The sequence below is a fragment of the Acartia tonsa genome, chromosome 12 (assembly GCF_053477335.1).
Source record: "Acartia tonsa isolate MP-2025a chromosome 12, ASM5347733v1, whole genome shotgun sequence".
In the NCBI taxonomy this organism is placed as follows: Eukaryota; Metazoa; Arthropoda; class Copepoda; order Calanoida; family Acartiidae; genus Acartia; species Acartia tonsa.
This window is the reverse complement of record NC_137271.1, coordinates 35,486,228-35,509,717: the sequence shown is the minus strand read 5'-3', so window position 1 is coordinate 35,509,717 and position 23,490 is coordinate 35,486,228. Positions and strand designations below refer to the sequence as shown.

General features: G+C 31.3%; 2 protein-coding genes and 1 long non-coding RNA gene across 3 annotated transcripts in view; all 3 read left to right on the top strand.

Moving 5' to 3' along the window:
* The first annotated feature begins 2,273 nt into the window (after window positions 1-2,273).
* LOC145333881 (uncharacterized) lies at window positions 2,274-5,411 on the top strand. The gene is made up of 3 exons (XM_080179139.1): window positions 2,274-2,809; window positions 3,568-3,671; window positions 3,972-5,411. The coding sequence occupies exons 1-3, from the start codon at window positions 2,678-2,680 to the stop codon at window positions 5,083-5,085; spliced, it is 1,350 nt and encodes a 449-aa protein (XP_080035265.1). The 5' UTR covers window positions 2,274-2,677; the 3' UTR covers window positions 5,086-5,411.
* A 321-nt stretch (window positions 5,412-5,732) lies between these two features.
* Window positions 5,733-17,327, top strand: LOC145333326 (uncharacterized). Its single transcript, XR_013884484.1, has 6 exons — window positions 5,733-5,774; window positions 7,704-7,789; window positions 9,800-9,847; window positions 10,436-10,450; window positions 10,842-10,897; window positions 17,274-17,327. It is a non-coding gene; the product is annotated as an uncharacterized LOC145333326 (long non-coding RNA).
* A 498-nt stretch (window positions 17,328-17,825) lies between these two features.
* The window catches only part of LOC145333325 (uncharacterized), a 36,763-nt gene continuing 31,098 nt past the window's right edge, over window positions 17,826-23,490 (top strand). Inside the window, exons 1-6 of the mRNA XM_080178447.1 lie at window positions 17,826-17,860; window positions 19,010-19,078; window positions 19,770-19,806; window positions 20,475-20,565; window positions 21,316-21,385; window positions 22,310-22,343. Coding sequence (XP_080034573.1) covers window positions 19,788-19,806; window positions 20,475-20,565; window positions 21,316-21,385; window positions 22,310-22,343 — 214 coding nt within the window. The 5' untranslated portion in view covers window positions 17,826-17,860; window positions 19,010-19,078; window positions 19,770-19,787. The remainder of the gene's footprint in view (window positions 17,861-19,009; window positions 19,079-19,769; window positions 19,807-20,474; window positions 20,566-21,315; window positions 21,386-22,309; window positions 22,344-23,490) is intronic.

Genomic DNA, 23,490 nt, shown 5'->3' with positions numbered 1-23,490 from the left:
ACAGTTGTATTACATACACGATCCAGATTATCGGATTTCAATAGAGATTACCTATCAAGTCTATTATATATGTACAATGTACAGTAAATCCTTAATTAACAAGGATGACAACATTCATAAAGGCGAAGCTCCAAAATTAGAAGGAAGGACAAACGAACAACAACTCTTGTAGAGTGTCAGTACTTAATAAGCAGAACAATTAAATCTAAACCAAATTGTAATAAATTTGTTGCAAAATTGCGCAAATATATTATATATTAAAAGGACATACTTTCATTTTTAGGACTTGATTATAGAGATTCTGCGCTCAAAATAAATTGCTTTGTTTTAAGAAACAGTATTACAAAATAGGATAATAGGATAATTATCAAAAAAAAAATAGTTATCAAAAGTTAAAAGAAACAGGATTTATCAAATGGACGTACGGACTTTCCGGTAAAGTTATTGTAGAGTTTCTAAGAAATCAATAATCAATGGGACAATTTTAACATGCCCAAATTCAATAAAAGTGCTATCCGTTACGCACGGACAGACCAACCATAATTATAGAAAAGCCTTGCTTTCAACAAGGATCAAAACACTCATAAAAACAAGGCCGAATCAGAAGGATTTTTTTACAGCAATTGGCATGCACTGATTGGTTTAGGTTGGTTAGGTCAAACATTTTTTTTGTTAACATCAAATACCTTGATGAAGTCAAACTTACTCAAATTCAAACAGATAAAAGCAAAGACAATTTAATTTATTATGACATGGAAAAGTAAGTACCGTTTTCCTTCATCGGTCTTTAATTCAAAGCAAAGCTCTCTAAATTTATGGCCAGTCTATCTGTCCTTTTTAAATTAATCTAAAAATGTTTAAATTGTTCTATCGATTGCAAAGTTGGTATGGTGATTCCCAAAACTGTTATGTTTAATTTAGTAAGCAAAGCATCTTTGAATCATTACCAGAAAGATAGTATGACCATTTTAAGCATAATTATGTTTTGATTATAAGTTGGTACACCGACAAACGTCCTAATGTTTGGAAGATTTTTTGTTTAATTTTGGAAGATTTAAAAATTAAAACTTTTAGAAGGTTTTACATAAGATATGTCACATTAGGAGGTTTGACACATTTCCTATACATTTGATATAAAATCGTATTTACATATTTTTAAAATATTGATTCCTAGGACGATTAAACATAATGCTATTAATGCTTTGTTACACCATAATGTTTTTCCCCTTATTATTTAATTTGTGTAGGTTTACAATTATGTATGTTGCCATCCTTGTTGAAAGTAATATCTCTGCTGCAGTTATATGATATACATATTTCTAACTTTTGAAGAATTATATACATGGAAATCCTCTTAAAAAGGAAACTGGTCGTTTTAAACTTTTCGGTTACTAAAATTTCATATTTAATAAAGTGTATTAGTAAACTAGTAGCTTTGCATATTGCCTTTTTTACGAGTCATTTATAATGCCATAACAACAATGTTTACTTGCAGTAGAGCCCTTAGATTTTACTGGTAAAATATTAGCCAAAATCCTGTTTTAAAATCAATAGTCTTGTTTGTTTCACATTAGATACCAAATCTAGAGAACCATAGTTAACATATTGAATGGTTAGGAAACCAGTAACATTGGATAAAAATTTAAATTTATCATCTAGTGGTCAAGAGGATTTTTGCTTTAGTCTTGACACTTTAACAACAAGGTTACAATGGTTTCAACTGCTATGTAAGGAATGTGAAATCAATTCAAAAATTACCTTGGCCACCAATTGAATTATAAATTACTAGCGGCTACGCCCCTATAGGCCTCTAGTGGCCTTAAAATGTTTTTTTTATTTTATTTTAAATATCTAATTTGAGAAATGACTTGTCTATGTTATCAATTGTTAAATTCATGAGTCTACGCAGCGCGACTAAGCTAGCGAGACTACGCTAGCGACACTATGCGGCAGAAATATTTCAATATTTTTCGATTTTATTGTGATTTCTCTTGGGAGGGTGGTGGTACCCTCCCCCAAAATAGTTAAAAACCTTCCTGGGACATATGACAATCTACCCTGTTAAGGAGAACCCAATCGGTTCAGTGGTTAGCGAGATCCTTCGGTACAGACACACAGACACACAGATACACACACAGACAAACATCCTGTTACTTTAGTATAAGGATAATATTGCATAAAGAATTGTCTAATAAATTGAAGTAATTAACAGTTTAATCCATCTATATGATATAATTATTTTTTTTGTTGCAAAGCCAAATATTTATTATTTCAGTTACATAATATGTCTGATGTACCTGAAATCCAGAGTGAACTGCAGGGAGTTTCAGAATATGTCCAGAATCTCATCAATAGACACAGTTTTTTTAAATGAAAGAATACTGAAAAGGAAAGGAGACTATTCAATTCATGTTAAGAGAGTTAACTATTTTGGCTAAAATAAATTTACTGCTTCGATTTATATTTTATAAAAACATATAACTCTTCTTAAAAATCTAAGATAGTTGATCTGCACAATTTGTGTTTTTTTTTCTCAATAGGTTTAGAACTGTCATTTTACTTTTTTTTAAATTATTTGCAATCTTTACTTTTCGTAATTTTTAATTTTCTTAATTGAACATAATTTGAATTAAACTGTGCTCAGAAATAAAAGAAAGAAAAATCAAGAAGATAGAAGATGTGGTTATGGAAAAAAATCATAAACAGAAAGAATAAGAGGGACAAGACCCTCCAAAAAAGAGAAATATCCTTCAAGGAAGGAGATGGATGTTTAAATCCAAAAACTATTACACCTAAACCAGCAGACAAGGTATTAATATCATAATAATATTTTCACTTTGAGCTGGAGTGAACTATTTCCATTGTTTGTACTGCTTTAATGCTTAAGGGAAAATAAGATATTCTTGGCTCTATTTAAAATAAATAACTGAAGTTTTCAGTGAAGGTTCTTATAATATATATATACCTAGTCTACACACAATTTTGTCCATCTAGCTGTCAGTCAATTTCTAAAAGAAATATTCCTTATTTTAAAGGTTTTATGGTTTTCATTGAGTTTTCTTCATATTCTCTCTCTTTCTTTTCTTTGTTATGACAACTAAACATTTGCTCATTTTGTTTGTTTGTCTATTACAAGATATATTAAAAAGTTATTATCATAGCAGACAAATCTTACTATGCATATTTATAAGTAACACAAATACTAGCAGACAATAAAGTTAAAAATTAACAAAATTCATAAAAAGTTTATTTTGGTTTGTTGAAGAAAACCTTTTCTTCTTAGTTTGGTTAGGATTAAACAGAAACTCTACTATGATACTCATGTAATTAACCATTCTGATCAACCCCCTGTTCTATATCTAATAAAACTTATATACTTTTTTCTTTTTTTTAATGATATTGCCAAGTCCAAGTCATATCTTTTTTAATCAATTACGACCATTTATAGCATTATAAACCTGGGTAACCTAATGTTAAATATTTTTCTTTGATACCTTTTTTATTTAAATATAGATGCGTAAAAATGATTGATATTTCTGTTTTTTATTCATTTATTTATTTTTCTAGGCTGGTGCTGGAAATTTGATTGTATTTCCTCCAGAGATAATTTGGAAAATTTTGAGTTATTGTGACACTAAGGATAAGAAGTCTATGAGGTGTGTTTCTAAATGGTAAGTTCCTATCAAGATATTGTTGAATAAATTAAGTTTGTCAAGCTTCCCTTTAAAGCTTTACCAATTGAAATTAAATTATAAATAATAAAGAAATTCTAAAGGTTGAAATCTCTTTCTTAAATACTTTAAATTAAAATATATTAGAACCTATTATATATTTTCAAGTTACAAGGTAGAAGGTAAAGAAGATTAAATCTAATATAACATAAAATAAGAAGAAGCTATGTTTACTTTAAAAAATGAAAGCAGAAATAAAACTTTTTTTTGTTAAAAGAATTCATCCATATTTTTTTCTAGGTGTTTCAATGTGGTTACCACTGCATCCAAGGAACTGAAATCTTTGTTTGGAACCTATACAATCAAGGATATTAATGACAATAATTATTATGAAATATTGGAAGTTCTTACAGAGACCATGAATAGATCAAATGGACTTGAAGTTAAGTTGAACCTACAGTTATTTACTTATGAAATTTCTTGTATAAAAATGAAAGAAATGTTAAACCGATATAAGGAGAATATAATCTCATTGGGTATCCCACTGAGTAATAGAAATAACTATTCAGAAATATTGTTGGAGCCTGATCTGGAACTTACTAAGATTCAAAGGCTAGCCATTTCTTTCCGTAGCGTTGATAAGAGTATAAATAGAAATATCATTGAGGCAATATTGGCCAGGTATGGTGACAAGCTGGAACATCTTGGCATAAAGGATCTAAAATTACCCAACAATACTGTCCTTCAATTGACTCCTCTATCTGAATTGAAATCTCTATCACTTGATTATGTTGACATAAACATTGTGCACTCCTTTATAGATGCAGTTGACAATGGAAGCATTACTCATTTGTCAATACGTTTTTGTTTTATACGTGATATGGGAAATTTAGATAATCTCACATTTCCAAAGCTACAATATCTTAAATTACGCTGTATGTCTGGTGAATTTGCTTTAGCATTGATCAAGTGTAACAAGAATACCATTAATACATTAATATTAGAGTTAATCAAATTTGAGCATGAACCAGCTCATTATGTTCATCGTGAAGTATTTAGACATTTTGATGTTGGAGATGTAATTATACCAAATCTACATCATCTAGAATTACTAGGTGACTACAAAGAGAATGTTGCTCTATCCTTTATAATCAGTAACAAGGATACAATTACTAAACTATTATTAGGAGGGACTGACTTTAGAAATGCTTCCCTACCAATTGTTGATATGTCAAGACTAAAGTGTCTTTATTTGAGGTATTATAAAGATAAAACATCTGAACTGAAGGTGATCAAAGCTTTTGGTAGAAATATTACAGAACTATGGATGTTTGATAAAAGAAAAAATACTTGTGTAAGAAAATCTACAAAGAAGTTAAACAATCTGAAGAAAAAAGCTATTGCTTTACAATAGTTTAAACAGTGTAAATTTTACATTTACTAATTTGTAATATCTAATAATTCTTTATTGATTTTAATAACTACAATTTATATTCATATAAAACGGTTAGTTCCATCCTTTTTGTTTTTCCTTTCCCTTTTAGGCAAGCTATATTAGGAATACGGTATAGTGAACAAATTAAATAAAGAGAAAGACTAAACTACTTTTGTGTCACTTTTGAGGAAGACGATTTCCTTTTCTCCCATCTCTTTTTCGATTTTCTTCCCCCCTATTCTTTTTCTTTTCCGTCATATTACGTCATATGGAATAGTCTTTCTCAAAAGTGACACAAAAGTTATGTAGTTTAGTCTTTCTCGAAATAAATCTTAAAATATAGTTGATCTGTATAGCCAAAGGTGCTTTTAAATTGTTAAAGATTGATAATCAGATAAGAAATTTTTACATGCTCATATTTTTAACAAATTTTTAAAAATAATGAGTGTACTTTTAATGTTTTCTAACAAAAATGTAAAAGAAAATATTTTGCCTCAGTTTAATAATACTTGTTCTCAAACTGAAAATCAGAAAAATAATTTGATGTCTATTGATAAATGAGATGGCAACCATTATAAAAAAAACATTAATGTCTCTTAATACAATTTTAAATTATTTTCAGATTTTGAAATGGGATCATGTTGGTCCAAATTAATAAAAGCAAAAGGGTAAGTTGTATTTTTTACATATATATTTTATAGCCTTTATCAACAGGCAGATGGATGAACATAAATGATTTGCTATCTGGCCTCGGATCTTCACACAAAAACAGCAATCTATCTTAAATAGCCAAGAAAAGCACATTTACTTCATACCTAGCTTTACGGGTGGACGGATAAACGAAGTGAATTATATTTAGAGTAGTTTTGCTATCAAAATCCTTATAATAAAGTAACAGGATGTTTGTTTGTTTGTTTGTTTGTACAGAAGGATATTGGTAACCGCTGAACCAATCGGGTTCACCTTAACAGGGTAGCTTAGTATAGGTCCCGGGAAGGTTTATAACTATTTTTAGGGATGGTAAAACCACCCTCCCAAGAGAAAAATGGCTTTAAACCAAACGTTCAAATAAGTACACGTTAAAATAGAGCTGTTTTTAGAAGATCATATTGTTGTACTTATTAATATTATTATTAAATACAGACTATAAATACATATAAAAAACATTTTATCTTTTTTATGTACACAGAGGTTTCTTTTTCATTTTCTTAGTAATTCTTAATCAAATTTCTTTTGTTCCCAGTATGCTGATTTTATACAGTTGATTCAGGATTTATATATAGTATCACAGCTACTCTATAATAATAATGTATGTATGTATGTATGTCTGCTGATTTTATACAGTTGATTCAGGATTTATATATAGTATCACAGCTACTCTATAATAATAATGTATGTATGTATGTATGTCTGCTGAATTTATACTCTTGATTCAGGATTTATATATAGTATCACAGCTACTCTATAATAATAATGTATGTATGTATGTATGTCTGCTGAATTTATACTCTTGATTCAGGATTTATATATAGTATCACAGCTACTCTATAATAATAATAATGTATGTATGTATGTATGTCTGCTGAATTTATACTCTTGATTCAGGATTTATATATAGTATCACAGCTACTCTATAATGATAATGTATGTATGTATGTATGTCTGCTGAATTTATACTCTTGATTCAGGATTTATATATAGTATCACAGCTACTCTATAATAATAATGTATGTAAGTATGTATGTCTGCTAAATTTATACTCTTGATTCAGGATTTATAGTATCACAGCTACTCTATAATAATAATGTATGTATGTATGTATGTCTGCTAAATTTATACTCTTGATTCAGGATTTATATATAGTATCACAGCTACTCTATAATAATAATGTATGTATGTATGTCTGCTGATTTTATACAGTTGATTCAGGATTTATATATAGTATCACAGCTACTCTATAATAATAATGTATGTATGTATGTATGTCTGCTGAATTTATACTCTTGATTCAGGATTTATAGTATCCCAGTTACTCTACAATAATGTATGTTCGTATGTATGCTGATTTTATAATTGTTATTTGAATATAATTTTTTATCATATTGTATTAAAAAAGCTTTCTGCTGATATTAAAATGAAAAATTATAAGATTATAACCAGTTTTTCATTTACAATAACACGTACATTATGTACACAATATGAATATAGTTATTTGAAATTTAATTTAATATAAAAACACATTTCATTAAAATAGTTTTTTTCTAGACTTAAATCTTTTTTCTGTATCTAGTTTTGTAGAAAGAAAAAAGATTATCCGCTTAAAAATATTTAGTTTAATATCTTTATTTTATTTTACTTTTAACAATGATGAATTTTTTTTGACACTGCCAACTAATCGAACTTCCATAGAATTACCCAAGTTTTTCAGCCAACTAATAAAATAGCTAGGGCTATAAAACTTTATGTACCAGTGTAATGTACTTTCCCTCCCTTGAGATCCTAATTTTGCTTTTCATAATCAAGGATGTACGTCAAGTTATCGTCCATTGTCTTATCCCATAAGTATATTAAAAGTCTATTCATCATTTCTTTTTCAGGCGTTTTGACTGCCTTCACTGTGAATTTTTACCTGAAAGTCCTGTTGCCAGAAACAAGCTAGTGAACAGGCTGCCTGAGGATGTGGGTATGTATCAATAGGATTTCAATTTTATCTGCATTAAAAAATCACTCGCCTACATTTTTTCTTCTCAATTATTTGTTCTTTTTCGTCTGCTAGCAAATTGTTTTTTTGCTGTGTTAAAATCATCGACACTCTTGGTTAAGTTTTAAAGACTCATTTGAGAGTCGGCAAAAGGTCCTTGGGATGGGGATATACAGTTTTACTCCAATATTTGCTATGTCTTTATTTCTATCTCTCTCTCTCTTTTCTTTATTTTCTCTCTCTCTCTCTATCTCTCTCTCTCTCTCTCTCTCCCTCTCTCTTTCTTTCTTTCTATCTATCTATCTATCTCTTGCTAATTTTATTCTCATTTATAAATAAACCAATCAGATGAAAAGTAACAATAAATAAAAGAATCACTGTTTTACCTTTCATAGTCCACTCAAAAAGAATCTCTGCATAGCAGCCGCGCCGAAGCCTCTAATTCAAACCCGTTTGTATACTTAAAACAAGGATGACAACATCCATAAAAGCGAAGCACTGAAACGGTAGGACAAACGGACATTAACACTTGTATAGTATCTGAACTGAAAAATCGGAACATGATAAATGTATAAATGTCGAATCAAAATTTGTTGAAAAACTGCTTAAAAACAGGATAATGTTTCTGGACATACTTACATTTTTGGGACTTGATTATAGAGTTGCTTCGCTTATAATATTGTTCTTTGTTGTCCTAGGAATCAATATACAAAAAATCAGATCAAACGGATAACTAGATCACATAAAAATTTGTTGTTAAAAAAGTAGAAAAATCAACATGTTTAAAATGGACGTACGGACATTCTGGTAATGATTATAGAGTTGCTACGCTTTCTAAATCGTACCCAACTACTACAGGAATCATCATGCAAAGTTTGAAATCGATAGGACAATTCAGACATGCCTAAATTAACGAATAAAAGCTATCTATCTCGGACGGACGGACGTACGGACGGACGGACCGACCCTAATTATAGAAAAGCTTCGCTTTTAAAAAGGTATTGTCATATTTGGGTCAGGTTTAGACTTTCAGCTGTTTAAAATTGTAAAAAGTTAATTCCCTGAAGCTTACAGGTGGCTGACACGCTGCTGCCGAGCCCTGAAAAGAATTATAGAAACATAAAAAAAAGACAGTCCTTGCTTTTCAAAATTCATATTAAATCGTACTTGTTAATAGTTGAATTCTAGAGTACTTAGATAATATATAAATTAATGCTGCATTTGAACATTATTGTCCTTGCTTTATTCTCCTATTATTATCAAATGCATTAGTTGAAAGGATCTAGCTTGTTTATTTGTTGTAGAACTCTTTCATAGAAAATAATAAAAATATTTCCAAAGATTTAAAATGTTACAGGAGTATTAGGTATCCTAATTAGAATATTCATATCAATTTCATTAAAAATAACACAAAATTAATAGCATGAAATAATAAAGTCAAATCTTATTATCATGTTCTCTTATTAATTGGCTTAAAACTTAGGGAACTTTAATTAGATATTCAGTGGTTGATGAATTCTGGCATTGTCTAAACCTTTCTAGCAATAATTTATTTTGATCAAAGTTAGGGGTAATTTAGTTGATAAAAATTGGGTTTGCACAACAATTTACCGTCCATCATCCCTAAAGATCCATGAGTAGATTTAGTACAGTTTAATGGTGAACTTTTTTCCGGCGTAAATATCAGGCAAATTCTTGTGTTCTCCCCCAAAAATATGTAGATGCCTTTATCGATCCCTGTATGTTATTTGTCTTGGAGGGAAGTATACTGCAACTGACATTAAAAGGATGGTGTTCATTCTTTTACACATATAATTAAATAATTAAAAATTAAGACAATATACAATAAATTGTTAGATATCCCTAATAATGGATGTCGACTTAAGGGATTTGCCTCGACTAATGTCCATCTGCTATCATTCATTTGATAAACCCCTTTACATTTATCTGCTTCTTTACTCATAAATGTTGTCATCCTTGTTTTTGTTTTAGGTGTGGATGTAAATTTAATGCGCGGTGCCTCTTTTTCTAGAAGCTTAGGTATTCTATTATTTTACCCGCGACGACTGTAGCGCATCCTCTCGTCATTTGGAAGCAATGGGCTCGAATCTCGGCCTAAATCCAGGTCATAGATAAAGACGTTATAAGTTGTTACTTACTACTGCTACTATGTTAGTTGTGCAACATTAAAATTAATGCTCTAATCAAAAACTCATTACAATGCGTAATTAGGACTTCCTGACAAAGGTCGTGTAATTAGAGGGTTGATTGTCTGCAATAGCTGGTCTGTTGGTGCAATCGTCTATAGGTTTAATGTATTTTATCAAAATTTGAATAGCGTAGCTTCATAATAACAAAAGTGTGTCCGTACTTCCAAAAAATCCTGAAGCTAAATTATTCAATGACAGATGAATATGAATAAAATATAAATTATCTAGAATTAGATGAAATGTGGCTTTTTCATGATTATTGACTACATTTGCCTTTTATTGACTTTATGTGCTTTTAATTGATGAATTAAAGAGCCCATTGTTATTGTTGTGCTACTTAAATACTTTATTCAGACAGTTTTTTTTTTAATCTATATAAAATTGGTGTAATTGTTAATTGAATGATTGTTTTTTTTAGATGTTGAAGGCCCAGGTTTCATACGGTTGCCAAATTCTTAATATTTGGAAAACATAGCTGCTCTATAAATCTTAGAATCACATTTATTTTAATTGTATAATTAAAGTAAAACTATGTCTTTTGGTCCGTCAGTCCTTCCGTTCTTTCGTTCCTTAAGATCTCACTAACGTCTTTAACGATTTGTTTAGTATTTCTAGGTAATATTTTAACTCATTTTTTTCTCAAAACAGAAAAATACCCACTCTAACAATGAAATGATGCCGTCTTTAAAAAGTTTTTTTTACCAACAAATATTAATTATGGGGTGCTATCCCTTCCTTCTAGTTAAGTAGAAACCAGTGTAAACTGAAACAGTTAATAAATATTGTGGAAAATATTTTTGAACTTTGGCAACCCCATCCATCAGGTCCACCTGGCTTCAGAGGATCATTCCGTCACAAAATTCCAAGAATTTATTTTGAGGTATGTTTTCATCATTTTAGATACAGTTAACAAACATAGAATACAAAGTGGAAACGATGAAAATTATATCCAAAGGTAGCGCAGCAATAATATTAAGTTGTAAAACTTTTTTATTTCAATATTTATTTCTTGGTATTATATTAGGCTATTTTACTGTCCTGTCCTCTCTTCCCTAGATGCTAGGGGTATTCCACAAGTAACATAAAGAAATAAACATAGATATAAAGAAGTGGCAAGAACCTAACTTATTGAGCAAAAGTGTCTGTTTTTGAAGAACTACTTTTCAACATTTTTGGAATAAAAAACAAAACAAAGTTTTTTTCGCATGAAGCCATGAATTTTAAGAAGTTTGAAAAAAGTTAAAATTTCAAGAAAACAACAAACATAAAAGCAAACCTCATGAAAATTCAAATCTATAATATATCTTGCCAGCTAAAGTGTAGCCAAATGATTGTTTGAAAAGGAACAAAAAAAACTTTATAAAAAAGTAACAAGATGTTTGTTTGTGTGTATGTCTTAGCTTAAGATATCTTCTAGGTTCAAGATAGGTTTTTAACTTTTGGGGGGGAGAGTACCCCCACCCCACCCTCCCAGGAGAATCGCCTCTGGAATAATACTCCCACCCCAAACAATTGATTTACCTTTTTCTTTCCAAGAGTAAAATTGTGGATGTACGTTTAAACCCCTTTAAATTTTTCCATTTCATGAAGTGCCCCTAGAGACTTTTATTGGTGTAGCCGCTAGTAAAAATAATAATAAAATAAGTATTTCCAATATACATACCCGTGTGTCCATTTACAAGAAAGAATTAAAAAGTTGTACATGTATTTTGTGTATGTGTATGTGTATATATATGTGTGTGTGTGTGTGTGTGTGTGTGTGTGTGTGTGTGTGTGTGTGTGTGTGTGTGTGTATCCACTTAACCTTTGATATTAGCACACGAAGAAACTTTGTAAAAAAAAAAGTTGCGGCCAATTTTACAAATGGATTTTTCCTACTCTATCAGGGATAAATGATGAGTAACTGACATTAAAAAAGCGTAGACTGTTTCTTAAAGTGTAAATAAGTTCACCCAATGTCTAAAAGGTGATTGGTTTAAGGCTTTCACAGCGTTAGAGCAGGGAAAAGGGAATGGTATTCTGACGAACAATTATAAAGGAAAATTTCCCAACAACCCCTTTCCCCTTTTCCCCACCTTCTCTCCCACCCCTCTTCAGTTACATAAAAAAAATATACCCCACATACTTTCGGTTTCGTGATTTTTGGTAGAATTGATTGTGATTAAAACTACCCCTGCGTTTTAAGTAAAGGCATCAGAAACTTAACAATTAATTAAGGGTAATGAATTGACTTGTAAACAGGCGCAACATAATATCTTTCTAAGATAGTACCTCTAGGAAATGATATTCAATCGAAGGGTTGGTTGTCTGTGGGATGTTTGCATAAATCGACCTAGCAATAATAGGATAAGTACTATGGGATACTATTTTTACTAAAGTTAATCTTTACAGGGGCTGTGATCTAAAGGGATAAGAGAATGCTTGATAATTTGAATGATGATACACAAAATTACCCCTTCTTTAGATTACCATTTGGGATTGAAACGTTTGGAAATTAAACATAATAAACCAACTAATCAAAATTCATTAAAAGTCGCAAAAGTTGTTAAGCCAATGAATAAGATAAGGTTATAAAACTTTTTGGACTAGTGTAATAAACAGCCCATTGTCTCCTATCTCTCTAAAATTGGATACAATTAGCTTAGTCCATTGTTAATGGGGAAAATTAAGTATTTAAGTTGATGTTTCTTTATTCCTGGGAAATATATTCTCGGTTATTTGACAGCTTACCTTCACAAGGACTTACAAACTTCCACAGAAGCAAATAAACGCAGTAGTATTTATATGAGCAAAGCTTTCCGATAAATAGGGTGTGTTAGTACGTCCGTACGTACACATCGTTTGCTCTCTTCGTTAATCTAGGCAATGAGGCATGTAAATTTTCAACTGATTTCTGTATTAGTTAGATACGATTTAGACAGCGTAGCAACTCTGTAGTTTCCAGAAAGTCCGTACGTTCATCATCCTGATTTTAACTTTTTTGACAACCATATGACTAACAAGTATAATATTTTAAGCGAAGCATCTTTATAATTGCAAGTATGTCCTTTAACAGAAACATGTATTGATGCAGTTTTGCAAATAGTATGTAACAATTTTGTTTTTTCCTTTAAATTGATTTTCTGCTTATTAAGGTTTGACACTGTAAGTGTACAAGTATTCATATTCGGGTTTTTTTCTACCGTTTGATTTCAAAGTTTCGTTTTTATTAATGTTGTCATCCTTGTTCCGTAAAGTTTTGCATATTTATGTCGTGTCTAGAACATTTGGATCTACTGCAGTTCACGGTAAAACATTGCTGGTAACGAATATTGCTAAAAAATCTTTGAATTTTAAAGGCTGCTAACTGCCAAACGGCTGAACGTCCAGTTCATACCCGCACACTGTTTTAAGCGGCACAATAAGGCCTACAAATAATCTGAAATAGCCATAAATCAATAATGCATAATTATCTCGCAGTGCAGAGAAATGCGCGAAAAAGGCCTATTTTACGCGTTTTTTCTTCAGTGAAGCTTTCCCTGTGCAACATTGGATCTTGGCTATTCCAGATTATTTGTAGACCTTTTTATACCGCTTAAAATGGTGTGCGGGTAGGATCTGTACGTTCAGCCGTTTGGCAGCTAGCAGCCTTTAAAATTCATAGATTTTTAGCCATATTCGTTACCAGCAATATTTTACCGTGAACTGCAGTAGATCCGAACATTTTTTCATTCATTAGAATTTACGTTATAAGGAAGATTTTGTAATCTTTTAAACTCTATTGCTAGTTTGACTTTTATATAACTGTGGGATGTAAAAATATTTTTTTGGGATCATATTCAAATAGGCTAAAAAAAGTTTACTAAAAAGACAAAGCTTACCTGAAAATTACAAGCAGTGGCCGTTCACAAATCCGTCTAGACATCTATTGTGTTTCATACACTCGATCAAATACTTTAAATTAGTGTTACGAATATCTATATTTCTGTTAGTTTGACTTTAACAAAGTATTTGACGCTAAACCAAACTATTTAAAATAATAATTTTTAAAAATTTTAAAAAGTACTTTTATTGAATTTTGATTGGTTAGTCCTTAACAAGTAGTGTCCAAAGTTTTATTCAACAATTTTACCTACAATTTCGTCAATTTATCTTCCATATTATTATTCCTTGATATCCATGTTAAAACCAAAGATCATTAATAATTAGTCACACTGGTATCAAGTTCGAGTTAAGCTTCCTTTTAGACAAGTTGGAAATACATACTAATGTTTTGTTAGGCTATTTACTGTAAACTGCAAAATTAGAAGAATGTATTGGCCCAGATAGAGGCGCAACACAAGGAATTTTTATTATCACTTGTTGGCGTATTCCCTCAAATGACCTAGAAGAAAATTAACCCCGTGCCCGCTTTTCTAAATTAAAATTAAAATAAGAGGTCGGAGTTTAGTTTGTTTATCCATTCTTTTTGGTCTTGTTAGGTTAGGTTATATTTAGTAATAGTAGCCCCGCAAGGGATCGGAATAAAAAAAAGGTGGGAGGGTGTCATTGCTTGATAAGTACATTGAGAGAAAGCAAACATTTGTTTTTCAAACGCGCTTTGTTCTAATTTTCGTTGACAGTAAATACAAAATAAATGCGTCAAGAATTAAAACTCAATAATCCTAATTAAGTACAAATAAATTTTCTTAGAGCAAACATATATGTAGTATTAACAGTTCACCCAATTAAACTAGCTTACGTATAAAATTATCAGTGGCGTGCGAAGCACTTTGTCTAGGGGGGGGCATTTTGAAGATTTTGTAAAATTTTGCCCCCCCCCCCCAAATTAAAGTGCCCCGGGGGGGCACTTTGCTTTAGGGGGGGGCATTTTGATTATATATACTAATTTTAATTAAGGGCGTTTTAAGGGGTGGGATTACTTGATTATGGGCCTCCTAGTCCTTATCCCTTCTTCCCCATCCCTTCCCCCATCCCTATTTCCCATTTATATCCCCCACCTCTTCCCCCCCCCCATCTTCCCCCCCCCCCCCATCCCTTCTCACCACCCTGCAATGACCGAAGGGAAGGGAGCTAGAAAGCATCTTCAAAAAAATAGTACAGAAGATAAATTAACCTTCCCCCCCCCCCTCCACCACAAAACATTTTTAATGGGTGGAAGGGGATGTTATAAAATCTCAGCAGGAAGGATGAATAACCCCATTAAAAAAAATTGGGGGGGGGGGGATAAAAACACTCATTTTGGAAATAATTTACCAAAAATTAACCTAATACCTATGAAAAAATGATTTTAAATATTTCTTTATTGTATGACAACAAGGATGACAACATCTTTAAGTAGCAAAGCACAAAAATCATTAATAAGAATACAGACAAGTAGATTTAAAGAGCATCTCTTGAAATAAATATATATTTTAGGTAGAAAAAGTCACAAATCCTTTTTCCTGTATGTTGTGTGATGACAGTCAAAGTAAATTACATACTGGATGCTCGAAACAAAATAATCCACAAAAAAATTTATCGTACCATAAAAACCAAAGATATAATGAACTATGTAAAAATAAAAAAAATTACTTGTCCTTTCATTGTGATAAAAAGCAGAAACCATTTAGAAGGGCGCGAAGCGCAAATTTTTTCTTCAAATATGCAGGGAGGGAGGGGTTTTTGGGCTATTTAATACACTAGTCCCCAATATTTCATAGCAGAAATCATTTGGAAGGGCGTGAAGCGCAAATTTTTTTCTTCAAATATGCAGGGAGGGAGGGGTTTTTGGGCTATTTATTACACTAGTCCCCAATATTTCATAGCAGAAACCATTTGGAAAGGCGCGAAGCGCAAATATTTTTCTTTAAATATGCAGGGAGGGGTTTTATGGCTATTTATTACACTAGTCCCCAATATTTCATAGCAGAAACCATTTGGAAGGGCGCGAAGCGCAAATTTTTTTCTTCAAATATGCAAGGAGGGAGGGGTTTTTGGGCTATTTATTACACTAGTCCCCAATACTTCATAGCAGAAACCATTTGGAAGGGCGCGAAGCGCAAATTTTTTTCTTCAAATATGCAGGGAGGGAGGGGTTTTTGGGCTATTTATTACACTAGTCCCCAATATTTCATAGCAGAAACCATTTGGAAGGGCGCGAAGCGCAATTTTTTTTCTTCAAATATGCAGGGAGGGAGGGGTTTTTGGGCTATTTATTACACTTGTCCCCAATATTTTATATAAAAATTTCTTATAGTTTATATTATACAAAATAAAATACTTCCTATAACCTGGTTTGTTATGTTCAGTGAAAAAAGGTTATAACCTAACTGTCTGGTTGGCGCGAAGCGCCAAAAAATTTTTTTGGAGTATTTCTTGATCTTTTTTTTTGAAACTGGGATAGTTTTGCTTTTTGTAGGGTAGGGGGCAAAAAGGGGCATTTTTGTTGACCAGGGGGGGGCAAAATGGGACATTTTTTAACATTTAGGGGGGGGGCAGGGGGGGCGGTCGCTAGGGGGGGGCAGAGGGGGGCGTTTTGGTCGCTAGGGGGGGGGGGGGGGCGATTGCCCCAAATGCCCCCTTCGGTTCGCACGCCACTGAAAATTATTATCTAACTTTTTGTTAGCGCAGCTTCTACATAGCTCTAGTTTGTCTGATAGTCTGTTTTCCATAAATGAATGTAAATTTTCTGTTTATTGATGATTTTTAAAATGAAAAATTATTGGCTTTAAATTGCTATCTAATAATATCATTATATTTTATGAAATATTGACTATGATTACCATTACTAAACCATTCTTTTCTATAGTTTTATTTTTAATAATTGCTTATTATTTATCCTACGAATAAATAACTAATGTTATACTTAATTCTCCCTGACAAACCAATTATAGAGAAGCTACGCTTTCAAAACAAACACAAAATTAGATAGATAATCTGATAGATAATCCATATATTTAGTCTAGGTGAACATAAAACACATTTTTATTCATACAACTAAAATACAATAAAATTAAAAATCAATAGATAACACATTAAATCATATGATCAGCTAATGGCCTACTGGACTAGCTCCTTATTTATTTAAATAAACCAGGGAGGGAGGGAGGGATACCTAGCTAAAATAAATCCAAACTGACTAACAACATACTAACTTAATCCCACCAAAACTACAAAAACCCCAAAAACCAGATTGACAGGGATAATATATATATAACACAAAATTATTGTTGCGCTACGAATGGACACAATTCTCCTTGTTAAAAAACGTCAATAATAATTATATTTATTTTCAGGATTATGAAGAAATTGTTAGAAAAAATACAGGAAATATAATCAATAACAATTAATTAACAAGACGTAAATTTTAGTCAAATCCGTTTCATTGTGTGTCATTTATCAGGGAAGGAGAGGACACCGACATTGGAACGTAAATTACACTGGTTCCCAAAGTTTTAAATATATTCATGTTATTTTATTCGTTGGGTCAAAAACGTAAACATGAATTAAATAAATTAGAACCAAAGACAAGTTTAAAATTTTTAACATTTTTTTCATAGAGTGGGGGAAGGGTGAAAACCCTTATTATTGCATTTAAAGTTCGACTCTTTTTTTTTCTCGCCGAGACCCAATATTCTTTTTTCGAGGGATGGGAGAATTTTAAGAAGCTTTACTAAGTGTCTCAAAAAATTAGCCATGTGACGTCATAAAAATGAGGGATGAGAGGAGAAGTGGGAGATAAAACCCCTAAAAAAATATAGATAACCCCTTACTTTTACGACGTCACATGGCTTTGCAATGCTTCAATTTTAATCATACAACAAATTTGTATTATTGATTATAAATTGCAGAGAGCTTTCACAAAGAGGCAAAAAGTGATGAGGTCAGTATTTACTTTTGTAGTAGCGTAGCTACTCTATCATTTGGATAAGTCTGGACGTCCCTGGACAAGTCTGAACTTTAACTACAACTATCATAATTGTATCTACATTTTAATGAAACAAAAAAAACCTGAAAAATTTCTAGCGTAAGTGTCGTGAATGGTGAATTATTTACAATTTTATTTTGAAAACTTTTACTGGTAAGCCCTTCTTCATGCAATAAGTGAGTTGTTACACATGATTTTTACAATTATGCGTGCTTATAATCAAGGAGGGAGGAGACATTTTACTGAAAATTATACCTGTACCCAAAGTTTTATAAATTTGTTCTTTCATTTGGCGGCATCAAAAAAATTGGGTACTCTTATTAAATCTTAAATGTTGTTTTATAAAAGTGTCCAAACCTTTCAAACTTTTTAAAGTAATTTTGCTAAAATGAACATTAATTTTTCAAACTATCATCTTATCCCTTAATATCCCTGATTCAGAATAGAGAAATAGTATTTGTCGTAAATATTATTTCTATTCATAATATTTCATAAACAGATTGAGATAACATAAATTTTATATTATTTAAATAAGAAAAACATTCATTAATTTGGACAAAGCAAACTGGTTACGATTACGATATAATGCAGGTATAATGTATAACCAACAAGTGAAATAAATTAAAAATAATATTTGGGGGGCAAATGGAGAGGTCGTCAATTTTACGATGTGTTGCCCCCCAACGACAGCTGAAAAACACGTATAGGTTTCGTGATTTTTTCACGAATTAATTTCGTTATTGGTAAAAGCTGGATATAATGGTTAGTTAGGAGCTTAGACTGCATTTTTTTACGGCCGAAAAGCAGCTTTATCTATGAATTATTTATTAATTTGGTTGCTATTATGATGATCTGCAAAAGACGAATTTAAAAAAATTTTGCAATTTTGACTTTGGCTGGTTACTTTACAAAGTGTCTGAAAAATCAGCCATGTGAAGTCATAAAATGGGTGATTATCCATCTCGTTTTTAAGGGTTCTCTTTCCAACTTCTCCTCTCATTTTTATGACGTCACATGGCTGCAAAGACACTTTGCAAAATTACCTCTGGCTGCGGCTGCCGAGCACTTAAAAAAAATTAATTTAATATGCTTAAAAATATTTAGGAGTCCACCTTGTTTCTCAGTCCTAAAAGTCCACCAGAAGAAATAAAAGATTCTGACACACAATCTCAAGTAAGTTAGTTTATTCTCATTCATAGAGAAGCTTCCCTCTTTTGGATAAAAGACTTGAAAAATTGCTTTTCTTCTCTTTGCTTTATTAGTATCAAGCTACTATTTGATTCTTCTATTCAAGATTGAAGGCTGAAATGTCGATTTCCTGTACCAATTAGCATCTAATATATAATCTAATTGGTCCTTATCCTTGAAGGTAGCGGATATAAAACTGCAAATTGTATTATTTCCCAAAGTTTAAAATAACCTGAAGTGGATTCTTTAAAAAAAATTTCCCCACTAATCGCTTAGATGGGCAAAATTGTTTTCGTAAAAAATTCACCAAAATCACATTAAAAATCTACAAAAATTAAACAAAATCATAGAAGAGTTATGAACATACGATTTTATTTAATTCTTGTAGATTTTTTATGTGATTTTGGAGGATTTTTCACGAAAACAATTTTGCCCCACTAAGCGATTAGTGGGGAAATTTTTTTTAAAGAATCCACCTCTGCTCGCTTATTAGTTGGCTAAAAAACTGTTGGTACTTATTGTTGGTTTCAAACAAGCATTGTAAAAACTTTTCGATCAATAAATGTGATCTATGCAGAAGGGATACAAAATTATTGGGAATGTAGATAAAAGCATTTCCATTATCTTATCCCTTAAGTCCCTGAAGTATAAACCTAATTGTTTTTGTTATGTTAAGGCTGACCTAGACGAGATAATGGATGAAGAAATACAGGGTGAATACGAACAAAGTTTAATTTTCTACCAGTTTATACAAATAATAAATTTAAGAATTTTTATTATAGATATAGTTTGCTTTTATTACCTAAATAGCTACAAGAGCCTTTGTATTTGAAGAAAATACTTCATAAAACTATAATGGGACCTATATAAAGCTTCCCTAAAAACTCATCTGGACCAGCCATTTCCGAGATTGTTAGTTTCATACAAAAAATATCTTATAGATACATATATTTTTTACATTTAAATATATGGCTAAACCTAATTTTTTTCTGCCAAAAGATAATTCTTAATGGTCTGTTTATTTTTTACTTTATCAATTAAGTCAATTAGAGATGTTTGTCAGTTAATGTAGTTTTGTACAATAGACATAATATATCTGTATGGACCATCTGACCAAAACAATCGTCAAACTCCTTAAAATTTATTTTTATTTATTAAGAAATGCGACTATTAATAGCTGACTCATTTTGTGTAAAAAATGAAAAAAATATAACCTTTCCTACCAATGTACACAATTTCAACCAATAAATGTCCGGGTAGTTCCTTAACTATTATCCTATTGGCTGATTTATAGAGTATGTCTCTGGATAATCTCAATTTTCTAACAAGAAACAAGTAAAAAAATTAAAAATCCAGCGCAGCTTCTATATTTACTTTGTAGATGAGGAGAGAGATTCTTTGCTAGACCTGGAAAAAATTGATAAACCTTCCGGCTCTGCAGTTTGTGATTCTTTAGATTTAGATACTTACAGGTGGGTTATAGTTTAACAAGGATGACAACATCCATAAGTAGCGAAGACCCTAAAAAAACATTGGCGGACGGACGAAGTGAAATAAAGAACAGAGGTAGATTCTTTAAAAAAGTTTGCCCCACTAATCGCTTAGTGAGGCAAAATTGTTTTTGTGATAAATCCACCAAAATCACAAAAAAAATCTACAAAAATCAATTAAAATCTTATGTTCATGACCCTTCTATGATTTATGTTTATTTTTTGTAGATTTTTAATGTGATTTGGGTGGATTTATCACAAAAACAATTTTGCCCCACTAAGCGATTAGTGGGGTAAACTTTTTTTAAGAATCCACCTCAGATGTTTAGTGGTCATCAAACAGGAATGAGTTTATATATTTAAAAATGACGAAACATTTATTATGTATGATTTAACTTTTAACTTCATAATTTTGTAGCATTATTGATGTAAAATAAATACTGGTTGCTCATTGGTATAGGATATCTCCAAAAAAAAATCGCAGTTTAACTTACATAGCAGTCGAGAAAATCATATTTTCCCCATAGCGTTAATAACTGTCTGACGGACAGATAAAGTAGATTATAGAGTAGCAACTAAAAACCATATACAGACAAACATACAGCTAGTGATACTCAAAGACAAATACATAATCAAACTTTTCTAAATTAAAACTAGTTTAGATTTGAGATTTTTGTTTTTCTTATAAAATGCTTCACAAAAGTCAAATACGAAAAAAATAAATATTTTTAGAGCAATGCGACGCTTATCTGCAGTTCAAGAAGTTCTAGAGGTGGAAACCCCTTTACAAACTATTGATCAGGTAAGGACTATATGCTGTAAATTCTCATAATGCAGATATGTGTTTGTAGATCTCGTCAACGGCGAAACAATCTTGAATAAGGAATGATTAAACATATTTTGCTATGTAAAATTGATTTCAGACAGACTGAGGTCCCGAGTGAGTTGTAGAGTAAACAAGGATGACAACATCCATAAAAGCGAAGCACTGAAACGGTAGGACAAACGGACACTAACACCTGTATAGTGTCAGAACTGAATAATCAGAATATAAATGTATAAATGTCGAAGCAAAATTGTAAGTAAAATTGTTGAAAAACTGCTTAATACATAAAAATGTTTATGGACATATTTACATTTTTGGGACTTGATTATAGAGTTGCTTCGCTTATAATATTGTACTTTGTTGTCCCAGGAATCAGTATACCAAAAATCAGATCAATCGGATTATTAGATCACATAAAGATTTGTTGTTAAAAAAGTAAAAAATCAACATGTTTAAAATGGACGTACGGACATTGTGGTAATGATTATAGAGTTGCTACGCCTACTAAATCGTACCTTACTACTACAGGAATCACCATGCAAAGTTTGAAATCAATAGGACAATTCTAACATGCCTAAAATTAGCGAAAAAAGCTATCCGTTACGGACGGACGGACGTACGGACGGACAGACTCTAATTATAGAAAAGCTTCGCTTTTAATACTCGATGGTCAGTAGAATTATTGCCAAAAAAATTTAACCGTTTAATTAAATAATTTACCTAGAACCTAGAAAAAATTCACAAGAAAATTCAGCCTTTTATCTTAAATAAAAGTAAAGAAAATCATGTTTCCTTCAAATTGATTCTGACGGACGTTTGCTGCTTTAAATACATGTGTAATAAACTAATTAAGGTCAAATGTTTTTGACAAAATAAAATTTTGATATTTGTAATGTTCAGGAAAATGTCATGCACTGTTCAGATTATGATAGAGGTAAGAACATTTTTAAAAGCGAAGCTTTTCTATAGTTAGGGATGGTCCGTTTGTCCGTAACGGATAGCTCTCGTCGTTAATCTAGACAAGTTAGAAATATCCTATCGATTTCAAACTTTGTTTACATAACGATTCCTTTAAATCGATTTCAAACTTTGTTTACACAATGATTCTTTTACTGGCTAGGTAGGATTTAGAAAGTGTAGCACTATTATGATCGTTACCATAAAGTCCGTACGTCCATCTTAAACATGCAGATTTTAACTTTTTGTATGATTAGATAATCCTATTTATCTGATTTTGAAATGATGATTCCTAGGACAACAAGGTACAATATTATTAGCTAGGCATCTTTATAATCAAGTCCTAATAATGTCCTTTTACTGCATCCTGTATTTACGTAATTTTGTAATAAATTTATATACAATTTTGTTCAGACTTACAAATTAAAGTTCTGACATTATACGAGAGTTGAATATTATTCGTTCTTCTTCTGATTTTATAGCATGTAAAAAAATCCTTTTTAACTATTTTTGGAACTTGAATTTTTATTGATTGGTTCATTAAGTTGAGTGTCCAATTGTTTAAACCACTAATTGTAATCTACAGAAGGGATAATTTTGTGTATCATTATTAGGGATGTATATACAATTATCAGCCATTGTCTTATCTCTTTAGATCCCTGAAATATAATATACTAGTGGATTCGCCCCTAGCTTATACGGGCTTTGCCCCAAGATGTATAATTACATCTTCTATTATCTACCCAGCAGAAAAAAATGCGAATGAATCGCAAGTTTTCGCGATTAAATTCGCAAAATTCGTGAAAAAAATGGGGGGGGGGATTTTTTGTTTTTGGGGTTATCCCAACCCCAAGAAAATAGCCTAAAACAACACAGGACCAGTATGTATATTCTCTGAAGAGTAAAATCTGATCGGTTCAGTGGTTACCAAGATCTTAAGGGACAGACGGACAGGCAGACGGACGGACGGACGGACGGACGGACATCATTCTACTTTGTATTATAGATAAGTTCAGACGTTTGGCCGCTAGCAGACTTGAATATTTAGTATTTTTATACCGTGAACTAAACCACATCGAACTCTTTTTTTGCTGACGATAAAAACTGGTCTAAATAATAAATGA